This window comes from Cryptomeria japonica, chromosome 6, assembly GCF_030272615.1.
Source record: "Cryptomeria japonica chromosome 6, Sugi_1.0, whole genome shotgun sequence".
Classification (NCBI taxonomy): domain Eukaryota; kingdom Viridiplantae; phylum Streptophyta; class Pinopsida; order Cupressales; family Cupressaceae; genus Cryptomeria; species Cryptomeria japonica.
Window position 1 is genome coordinate 609,176,155 of NC_081410.1, and position 12,398 is coordinate 609,188,552.

The 12,398-nt window shown below is 36.7% G+C and overlaps 1 protein-coding gene across 2 annotated transcripts in view; it reads right to left on the reverse strand.

The window, feature by feature from the left end:
* Positions 1–12,398, reverse strand: part of LOC131055023 (mitochondrial carrier protein MTM1) — a 154,918-nt gene that overhangs the window by 57,876 nt on the left and 84,644 nt on the right. For both annotated transcript variants that reach the window (XM_059207520.1, XM_057989633.2), the window contains one exon: positions 8,618–8,788. In XM_059207520.1, coding sequence (XP_059063503.1) covers positions 8,618–8,788 — 171 coding nt within the window. The remainder of the gene's footprint in view (positions 1–8,617; positions 8,789–12,398) is intronic.

The following is a 12,398-nucleotide window of genomic DNA, read 5'->3' on the forward strand; positions in this document are numbered from 1 at the left end:
TCATATTTGAAGCTTTCTACACTAATTTTCATTTTTTGTCAATTAAACCATTGGATCTGTTAATCCTTGCTGAGTCCCACACTTGAAAGAATATAATCAGTCATTTTAGCATTGGCTCAGCCAACCAAGGCCGAGCACCAAACTTGAAGGAATAAAATTGGTCATTTTTGCATTGGATCAGCTAACATTAGCTGAGTGCCATCCTTGGAGGAACAAAATCAGCCATTTTTAGCATTGGATCAGTCCTTTTTTTGCTAACCCTACTTGAGAGACACCTTTTGAGGGACAAAATCAGCCATTTCTTAGTTGGACCAGCCACATTACGCATTGGTTTACCTTGTTTCAGTCATCATACATCAGCAAACAGCAGTTAGGAAGCATTCCTAGGAGACTTCAACCAGATTTGGACATGTTGCATATATTTCCAAGGAAGTTCAGCAATAATTAATGGCTGTTATCATAAATTTTTGTTATTTCCAGAACTGCCATAAATCATCCAGCATTGAATCAGCCAAACAAACCATTGTGACTGCTGCAAACACTTTTCCATCTGTCGTACACTTTGCATCAGCAGTCCCTACAACTGTATGGCATTGTGAATGGCAATAAATTGTTTTAGAAAATTTTGAAAATTAATTTCAAACCTGTTGTGACCATTTCACACATCGCCCCATTGCAAATGGGGACCCCTACTTTTTGCTTTCTGGGGTTTGTTTTTTAGGTCTTTTAGGGTTTTGTCTATTAGCCTTTGCACTTTGAGTGTCGCCAAGGGGATCACCTGGATAGCAGGTTCTGCTTGAGTTAGGTCAAGTTGGTGAGTGATGAAGTCTGGAATGTCCTGAAATTTGGCTAAGTCTGAAAGTCGTGATCCTGAAATTTGGCTAAGTCTGGAATGTCCTGATCCTAAAATTTGACTAAGTCTGGAAACTGAAAATCCTCTAAAAACTAGATTTTGCAATATAGCTCCTGGAGGTCTGAAACCACTCTCAAACATCCTGAAAGTATATATGGAATATAACTTAAAGTATCACTTATACTTAAATGTTATATTCCATAAAATTATCCTGACGGAGAGTTCAAAAAGTCAAATTTCGCTCCTGACCCTTCCTGACGCTCCAAAGCGAATTTCGCTCCTGACCCTCTCAGGAGGTCCAAAGCGAATCTCGCCCCTGACCCTTCCAGAGGGTCCAAGGTGAAAATCAACCTAGGACTCATTCCTTGCCTTATTTGACCAAATTTTGATTTGCAAAGCATTTTGTTTGGACTTTGGGATTGATTAAAAACCTTGAGGGAAATGATGAATTTTGGCCAAGATTAGGAATTTCGCTCCTGACCCTTGCTGAGGGTCCAGAGCGAAATTCATTATAAACTTCATTTGCCACCTTGTTTGAGCTTGAAACCTTGTTCCTGGCCTTCAAAACGATCTTACCTTGCCCTGTGAAGTGATTTGAAACTTGAAGATTGAGCAGTTTAGCCTAGATTGTGAATTTCGCTCTTGACCCTTGCTGAGGGTCCGGAGCGAAAATCTTATTTGAGCCTATTTGTCACTAATTTTGGCTAAATTTTTATGTGCAGGGTCTCCTGGAAGGAAGGTTGAACATCATTCAAAGGTTTGGACGCTTGAAAAATGGTGAATTTTGCCCAAAACCAAAATTTCGCTCCTGACCCTTGCTGAGGGTCCAGGGCGAAAATCTTAGTAGAGGACATTTATTGCCTTGTTTGATCAAATTGAGGTGATTTCGAGTTTGAAAAAGGAGGAACCAAGCCTAGAAAAGGAAATTCGCTCCTGACCCTTGGAGAGGGTCCAGGGCTAAAATCTCAAAATCTCCCATTCTGCCTTGCAAAACGAAATCAAACTTGGATTGGGAGCAAGAAGAAAGATATTTCCTAGCATTGTGAGGTGGATTGAAGTTGGAATGATCAAGAATTTGCTCAAAAAACTCAAAATCGCTCCTGACCCTTGCTGAGGGTCCAGGGCGAAATCACTAGCAAGCTTCATTGAGACCTTGATCAAAAATTGATATTTTCCAGTTTGCACTAAATCACCAAAATTGCTAAATTTGAGACATTTGGAAAATTAAAATTTGCATTAATTTAAAAACATTTTGCATTTAATAAATTAATTTTAAGCCTTGAAATAATTAAAAAATCCACCTTGGAGGCACTAAAATTAATTTTTAAAATTAAAAATACAAATTGAGCGCTCAAGCACATTTATTGGCTTTTGCAAGCAAGTCGGCCTCCTTTTTAATGGATTATTATCTTATTTTATTATTTAAAGAAAAAAAACCTAGGTCGGCCTCATGGAAAGAAGGTGAGCGCTCTATATAATAGGGGGGCATTGTTTCAAGTTCAAATCATTCATTCATCCCTTCTAAAGTGCGAAATTGAGGAGCAATTTGAGGAGCGAAATCCAGAAGATTGAAGGCGAAATTTTGCTAAGTGTGGAGGCTAAGGAGGGTGAAATTCTTTTGAAGACTAATGGAGGAGCAATTCATCCAAGAGAGGGCTATGATTTAAACTTTGCCTAGCAAAATCCATTTTTCTTGCATCATTTTCAAAAGGTCTTAGAGTTAAGTACTCAAGAGGAGGTATGGCGAAATTATCCTAATATCCTTGTTCAAGACTTGATTTTTGGGCACTTTTTTTAGAAAAGTCTAAGTGTTGATTAATTAATTAGGAAATGATAACTCTAGATTTATCATGAAGTTTCCTAATTAATACCTTAAATCTTCCTTTTGAGTCTTATTTTCTACCCTTTAATGCTCAAGGACTAATTTTGAAATGTTGTGTAGGTATCAAGATGGCGACTCCTAAGGCCGGAGGATCTACAAGTCGGAAGGCTCTCATCAAAGAGGATCTGGTCCAGGACAAAGATGATCTCCTCCAGCTCAGTATCATCAAAGAAGATCAAGCAAGGATAAGAGCGACCTCCTCCAGTCTAGCATCGACAAGGACGACCTTCTTCGGTCAAGCATCATCAGGAATAACTTCTTCCAATCTAGCATTCCAAGGCGAGGTACATCATCATCCTGCACATCAAAGACAAAAGAAGTCAGAGCAAGGGTTCGTTTAAGAAGCAGATAGTTTCAGAAGAGTTAATTAAAGCTAGCTTCTCAGCAACATCAAGTTGAATATCTACCAAATCACAAGTGTCAGACGAGGTGGCATCCCAATCATCACTTCTCCAGTCGGTGTGGTCCACCTCAGCATGTCCAGATTCAATGTACCTAACTCATGGGAGGTGGCACAAACTTCGATGTACCTACCCCAGCTATCCATTGGTTGAATTTTCCAAAGAAGACATGTGTCCAATTAATACAATTATTTCATTGGTCAAGCATTAAATGTTATGTAATGGTTGTAACAAACCCTAATTAGGGTTTTCATTATTGAATCTTGGCCATTGATCTCAAATTGATCTTAGCCATCGAATTGTATTGTGGGCACTATATAAGCCCCAGCTCTTCATTTGTAAAGGATAATAGAAGACAGATAGAGAGTAGTTAGAAGGTGATTAGCTAGTTGATAGAATAGCAATTAGAGTAGAGTAGAGAGAGAAGGCAAAGATTGTTGCCAAGATGTTGTCGTAAAAGACTTGTAAAACTTCATTGAAGAAATGGTGAAATTTATGGGTCGATTCAACAATTTGCATGGTCTCTATACTTCTCATGTTTGATTTCATGTTATTAGATGAGTGGAAGAAATGTGCTTGATTGATGGTGGAATTCCTATATCCATACTACTAGCAGTTTGTTGATTGCAGACTTGCCTTGTGTAGTCAACTGGAATCATTCGGCTTAAGCTTAACTTCAATTGTCGCTTCTTCATTGATATGCATCAGCCTGATGGTGTCTATGCCTGCAGTGATGATTTGAACATCATAAAGCTTTCCTTCGAAGATTGCACTAACCTTGTGGAGATGGTCCTCTGATGTCAAAACAAGACTTAGTTAGAATTTCATCAAAGATCAATCATTGCTCCTACATTCCTTAGTATTAGGATTAGATTCTTTCCTCACCCTCATCTTTTTTCCTTTTTTCAAATCAAAGCTAGTAAAATCCTGTGTTCCAGCAATATTCAAAGCAAATCAGAAGTTCAGTCATCAAGTGTAAGTCCCCTTGTGATTCCAGCAAAATCACATCATACCACAAAGAGCTTATCCATACGTAGAGATCCTACAGCAAAGAACCTTGAAGTCATCCCGATTGATCCTTTTCGCGACATCTTCAGCATTCGGAGACTTTATTCAAGAGAGGATAAGGTACCTTTAGGTATTTTATTTTGTGTTTGGTCGTGTACAAAATACACGTCAACAAAACCTTATTTGCATTAACATTATTAATTTCAGCAGTTGCAACTTGCAAATAAATTGAATATCTTTTGGAGGGTTTCATGTTGCTGACAATAAATATTTTTATCATCCTAAGGTTTAAAATTTGTTGACATCAGCAAATAAGGGTTTGGAATTTGTGATTAGATTGTGTACTTTCTGTTTGGCATTATTTATCTTCAAGAAAAATCACAAAATACAAATAAAATTGCTTGTTTCCTAGGGTTGTCCGGTTAGGGTCATCACGTAAACTTTTAAAATTGCAAAGCATTTCAAGTTCATTGATATCCTTGAAGTAAGACGTTTTTGAGTCAAGCATGGATAGACTCAACATATTCAAAGACTGATGGAGAGAAGACAACAAAAACAGTGTTCAATTATGCCTTTATTAAGAGAGCTACAAAAATCATCAAGGTAACTTCAGACTTCAAATTAAATTTCAAATTAAACTCTATATTTTCAATTTTAAAAGCACTTACTTTAGTTGTACTTGTAACTTGTAAGTTTGTAACATTTGTTTGTACTTTGTAGGTGTTGGTGCAAAACCCAATGGAATATATTTATAAAGCCATGGATAGGGACAAAGAGGCCATCGAAAACAATTATAGGTAAGGATACAAGTAGATTTGCCCCATTCGTAAGACCATTTATTGGAGGTGAGACAATCAATATCACCAGCCCATTCATGCAACGAATTACTACCACAACCCCAATTTTTTCTTCTCAAGTAGCACCAAACGATAATGGGAAGATTATAAAACCCCTCAACATGCATTAAGAGGATGACACCAATGGCTAAAGTGAGAGACCTCATTATTTCAAAGTTGCAAAATTATAAGAAAGATAAGGAAAGCTCTTTTATTCACCACTAGCTATCTAAGAAAGATCCACCTAGACAATAGATAACAAAAATTGAAGTATTATATCTTACAAGTTACAAATATTAACCAAACATAGCTTTCTCACAAACTTTTGAATATTTTATTTGGAAGTTCTTGGTGGGCAGATTGGAGTTGAATTACCCCAAATCTCCAAAAGCTAGCCCTTTGAAATTTGTCTCAACCTTGTAACACTTCTAATTGTAAGCACAACTGGAGTTAATTCAACGTCCTTCACATGAAGAAACACAATAGGTTGACTAAAGAATGCCTCAATGACAAAGTTTTTATGCAATACAACCTTTTGCTTTGCACAAAAATGTCAGAGGGCAAATCACACAAGCTTATTGATTTAGATGAAATTGATTCCTGTTCTAATTGGACCATGCAGGATGAGGACCCTTCCACGTTTATCAAGGACAAGATTGACAATTTCAAGAGGCAGGCTATGGGGGATGCAGATGTAGTGAAGGCAAAAGAGATTGGATTGAATGACATCAGTATAGAAGAAAAATCATTGTCATGTAGTAATAGAAACTCCCCCCAATGTTTTATAGACTCATTTGCTACATTTTGTAACTAAATTTGATTTATAAAATGATGATTAAATAGTAAAAAAGGATAGGCTACAATATAGATGTGTCAACCAAATCAGGTCACCCCCTAACCAAGATAGGCACAAAATCAAAAGAACCCATAGAACAAAAATATACATCAATATAGCTTTACATATCAATTCTAGTCAAATCAAAAGATACATGATATAATACAAGAGTATCAAGAAAGCCATGCCATTCCCAGCAACATTTCCTGTTGTTATTCTCTCTATTACCAATAAGAGAAGGTGATTTGCATCTACAATCTTCATTGTAATGTTGATTGCTGATTTCAAGGTTAGAAGGAACCTCACTTTTTGCAGTGTGAACATAAAAGAAGTGCTCATAGTTATGAAGTGTGACATCATACTCTTTCTAAAACTCCATGTATTCATTCACAAACTTATCATCAGATTTCCTCATACCCTGAGGCCAAAATTGAGCAAATTTGATCTCAAACCTGTACACCATAGCATAAACTTAATCAACAAACTTCATAAACCTGTCTATTGAGATCTCCAATGTCATAGTAACCTATGAAGCCATTTCAAAATATGTGAGTTTTCTAGAAGGCTCCATAAGGTGCCTCCTTTTGGATTGGAACATGTCATCATTTCTCATTTTCGATAAAATCTTGGTATATAAAGATAACCAAAAATAATTAAATTTCTCAGTCAAACAAAATAGAATTTCCTGCCAGGAGAAGTTATTCCCACTATCCCAACCCAAAACATTCCCTAAAAACAAAGGCCAAATACTTTTTATTAAGCTACACAAAAAATCTATGCTCACATATTTCCACATTACAAATGCTACGAACCAATGCTCACCAAGGATACATTCCCTACTAAATATGACCCTGTCCCCAATAGGGGAAGTTTTGGGGATGCAAGGATAGGTAGGAAACATCCTCACCTTGTCTCTTAGTTTGCATAAAATTTGGAAATGTCTCAAGTATGGAAAATTTTTCAAGAAACACCTAGATACGTTAGAGGATGGCCAAGTAGCATCCACACTTCCCCATCTCTCGAGAATGGATAGGCATCCTCTAACATACCAAGCCACATTTCAGTTACCTTTTTTTAGAACTTACAATCTTTCACTGCCTGTTTCGTTTATGACATGCCTATCTAAGATTTACAAATAAATATAAAAAATGGTGCACCCTACCCATATACCCTTATGAGGGGCATTGCACCTCAACCCCAATGGGGGCACTGCCCCTCAACCTTGCTTGGGGCGTAACCCCAAACCCCCACCAAACAATAAGTCTAGCCAAGTAATACACCAATGATTAATCATGATCACAAGATCAACAAAACACATTACCTGTTGCAAACCTCTACATTTTCACGATCGAAGTAACAATCAATGATTATCTTGTTTCATACATTGGACAATCTATTCAATATACAAGGACCACCACAGACAAAATTGGCATGCTACAGTCACTATATTGTTGAATAAGAGTTAAGTCATGGGTGGCAAGAAATGCCACAATGTTATCATATGAATATTCGAAATTGTCTTATATTTTAAAATTTTCTCTACTTTTTAATAGTCCTCCCCTAAAAAATGGTCTTCAAAAAAACTTGTCCCCTATCTAGAAACTTGGGGGAGCATAGTTACAAACAAATGAAGACAAACCAAACTGGGATAAGACAGAACCAACAACAAGCTTGTTAACAAGTAATAGACATCTGAAAACATTATTTTGGGGGCTCAATAAGATTATGCCAGCAAGTCTTAAGGATAGATGACCATTGCTTCTCATCAATATTCAATTCCCATTTGGTTTTGACATAGGTAAGCACCTCTTGAGTTAATTAACAGCCTATATAGTTTAATGGCATTAATATTATAGAATGCAAACCAATCAACCCACTAAAACTAAAATTTATCAGAAATCTCAAAACTAAACTTGATATTAATAGGATACTCCACCTTAAACAAAGCTTTATTCAAGACAGTAAAATTTCTCCTCTGAGATTTAGGCAAAGAATATTATTTTTTGATATTGTTTCAAGTTTTCAACTGCCCTATATCAATGGTGTCTAAACTCAATAATACCTTTACCATCCCATGCCTTAGAAAACCACCCTTATAACAAAGCAAGGATTTCAGTATTCCAGTATAAAGTCAACCAGATGGATATAAAACTATAGAAATTCCTCTCTGTTGAAGGCATCACAGCCCTTAACAAGGCCTCTTACAGCCTCCAAAGCCCTCCATATGCTGCAAAAAACACTAGAACTAGAAGGCTCAACAGAAAAATTGCCAAATAAAACGTCATGTGGGTACAAGCCAGTCCACTATTTGGGTTCCTTAGAAACAAAAAGATGAATATTGTTTTTGACCAAGATTTTCCATGGTTCATTACTCAAAATGCCTAACTAATTCACTTAGTACCTACAGCCACACCTTTGGTTTTAAGGTTCTTAAGACCCAAACCACCTTAATAGCATTTGATCGGATACAAGGGTTACTGAACGTACAAGTTGAATTGTGATGGGATTTTGTTGGAAAAACAGCAGCTAGAAATTTGTCTATACAGAACTAGATGAAAGCCATTTATAAGAAAATACATTTGTTTTAAACTAAGATCTTCATATATCTTAAAAAATCAAAATCCTAGGGACATTTTAAATTTCAGACAGGCAGTTAATAATAAGCAGCATTTTCAAGAATATATAAACTTTGACCTTCCAATGGTACAACTAAATTATGTTAAAAGTTTCTTAAACTGAAACAAACTATAAGTTCTAATAATAATGCCAGCAGTTTGAGGCGACAACTATGTGATGACAAACCTGCATCCTTGTCTTTGCTAATTCAATGGGAGAACAAGTAATGCATGCCAAAGCACGTGCCATTGCTCCAGCTACCGATGGTGCATATGGTGTAAATTCAGGTGCATTTTTACGTGAAAAATCTTCAAGCCAATCTCGGAAAACGTCATAGCAAGGCATATATATTCCAACCTGATTGCAATCAATCAAATTTAATAAGCTTTCAGAAATGAAAATCAGAACATGGTAAGCACAAAAATTGATGAAACATTTAACCAAAGAATCAATATGCAACCGGATTCTTATGATGCATATTTGATTGTCCCAAAATCTATTAAATTTGGAACTGTTAGTATGCGAAATATAATCACTAGACACTTGGGATTGTATTTTACAAACAAATAGGCTATTTTAAAAAAAAGAAAAAACATGTGTTTCATCATATTTATAAGAATTGTCAAAGCATTGACATGAATTATAGCAATAATGGGATACTTAACTATTCATTGCATTCAAATAATTGACATCATGTCCAATTTAATCCTCACTAGACATAAATTTCTCAGAAAAGCATAAAAAGTTGTCACTGCAAAGAAGAGTGATCTCCTTAAAGCTAGATTTACATCATTTTGACCATAGTTGAACAACTCGCGACTCGGCTCGACTTGCCAAACCCCTGGGGAAAAAACTCGGGGAAAACTCAGGAAAAACTCGGAAAAACTCAGCAAAAAACTCGGCAACTTAAAAACACGCATAAACTTAGTAAAAAACGCATTTTTTTTGCAAAATTTAATGAGAAGATGCATTCAATGAGTCAATAAATGATAACACAAAAGAAACAAGCTGATTCTAGATATATTTAAATGCAAAGTGTCTGCAAAATCGCATCCTCATGAGGAATGCTGATGGATGGAAACAAAATAGTAAATAGTTTTTGTAAAACCAAAAGTAAATACATCACTACAAATTACAATTACTGTGAGACATGGACCACCTCTGATACCATGTGAGATTTTGCCAAGATCAAGAGGCAATGGAAAGCACAAATAAGAGAGAACAAAATATTGATAGGAATAAACTGTATTCTATCAAGAGAAAATATTGATCAACTGGATCATCAATCGATACATACAATGAATATGAGCCTGCTTGTATAGGCAAGGCTATATGGATATGTGAGCACACAAACATGACATGTGGCTCAATAAGAAACAAGGGTAGGTAGGAAATAGGTGTGGGTAGGTAGGAGAAACAATATAATATTCCACATGAGGTGGATCACCCACTAAATATGGAGTGTAACAACAAGATCACACCATAAAAGGTGGAAATTCTCCTACACACACTATCCCAATGTGGCACAAACACCCAAGTGTCTCATACCCAAACTACTATGAAATGCATTTCCTAAGTAAACTTAAGTAAAGTGTAATAATATCCAAGATGAATAATTATTTACACCAACACCCCCCCTTAAGTGCAACTTAGGGGAATGCATTAAAGTCTACAATGCAACTAAGCAATGCGAAATGGGTCCCGGCTACTAGACCATGTTAGGTACCCATGTACAAATGCAAATGAATTAAAACCAATGCAAGGAAATCTCTCACAAAGCAGGGAAAGAGAGAAAAACCCAATGGGAAAAAACCCTCCCCCAAAAGAGAGATGAAAACTAGATACAAAGAACTCTCATAGAAGTATGTGAAGGACAAAACCCCATGTGAGGAAAAAGTCCCCCCCATATGAGAGAAGAAGAAGAGAGACTAGGAAGCCCCCCCTCAATCTGGAATCTGCACCAATGATAGAAGCTCGAAGATGAATGAAGAAACTGCTCCATGAACGTTGAACAACATTCCTCCCATTAGGAAGAAACAAAACCAGAGGTGTATCCATAAAGTCTCCCCAACCATGAAGGGAAGATGAAGCAAAAATACTCATGATGAAAGGAATCTCTGAAAACTGCTCAAGTGTCCCCATGTCGATGCTGAAAGGTACCCCCTCCAAAGGTGGTAAACTGTGCCACACTGCTGAAAAAGGCACTCCAAGATCTAGTGGAGATGAATGTAGAACAATATCCAAAGACTCATATGTCTCCTCAAAAGATAAAGAGACCTCCTCCAAGTGTTGTACAAAAGTATCCACAATCATGTCAACCTCTAAAGATTGATCATGTAGAGAATGCACAAGAGGGTTAGAGTTATCCCTTGCAACAATCAAAGAAGGATCATCTTCATCAAAGAGAAGATGAATGTCATGAATGGTGTCTCCCAAATCTGCAATGTAGGAGTCCACCAACAAACCTGCAATGCCTGTCAAGTAGGCATCCCAATCAAATGAAGCTGGAAGACATGAAATATCCTGCTGCACTGATCATAAGAAGGCAAAACTGTCGCACTAGTTGCATCATCAGGTGCAATAGGTGGTGTGATATCAATAGAAGGAGATGAAATGCAAGGCTCAAGAACGGGGTCACGTGTGAGAATCCCCAAGTTCAAATGCCCAAAGTTCTCCTCAAAATCTGAATCATCAACATAGGAAGAACCAACCTTATCAATAGAACCAAAATCTGAAAAAGAGTACAACCGAGATGCATGATCAACTACCCCAGTCGCAATGATAGCTCCACTCTCCAAGTCTCTAATGATAACTGAATCAGGTGTGAACTCCACAGTTTTCTTAGTTGCCCCATGTGTGATTTGATAGATGGAAAGAAGATTATTTATCAAGTGGGGTACTATTGATGTGTATTTTGTACACGACCAAACACAGAATAAAATACCCAGAGGTACCTTATCCTCTCTTGATTAAAGTCTCCGAATGCTGAAGATGTCGCGAAAAGGATCAGTCGGGATGACTTCAAGGTTCTTTCTTGTAGGATCTCTACATGTGGATAAGCACCATTGGTCGTTGTATATGTTGTTTCTTCAAGGGGCCTTACGTACTTTCAGAGAAAGCTTGTCCACGTTACTTTCTTTCCAAATGCAGGAACAGGATTTTCTTAACACTAACAGATTTTCAAAAAAGTGTCAAAAGGTAAGGGTTTCAAAGAAGAGATACTTAAACTATTCCTAAGAATGACTCAATGAAGGCTAGACTTGATAAGATTCTACCAATTTCAGTATCGCCAAGAAATTACAACTCTACTGGAATTGATGCGATCTTCTAAGGGGATTCAATAGTTTTTCAAATCATCAAGGATACAGATACTATCATAGAGATACATATCAATACTTCCAAGAATGATTGAATTCTTAATCAATCTCAAGGTTTCCAGTTGACCACACAAGGCGTCCTTACAATCAGTAAGAAGCTAGTGGTTTGGAATATGAATCTTATCAAAGATCAAGCACAACACTTCGTCCTCCAAACTTAAAACTTAAATGCTATTTCAACTGAGAGTGATTCAAGAAGATAAACAATCATAAAGATAGCCACAAGTATTGCAATAAAACACCATAACTTCAATATTTTATTGATATCATAGCCAAATGGACAACAATTGTTCAAAATTCTTTCTTCACTGCTCAACCTTGCTACAACAACAACTTTCTAACTTTCTTCTCTTTAAGCTCTCTCTCTCTTCTCTAACTTTTCTAACTTTTCAAAATGAAATGAGTGAGGGTATATATAGCATCCTCAAATACAATGAATGGCCCGGATCAAAAGAAGATCAATGGCTGAGATTTTGACACCTAAACCCTAATTAGGGTTTGTTACAAAAAAGTCCCCATTTAGATAAACATCACTAATCCATAGCCAATAAAGAATTGGCACAAATATCGAGGAGACATAGACCAATAGG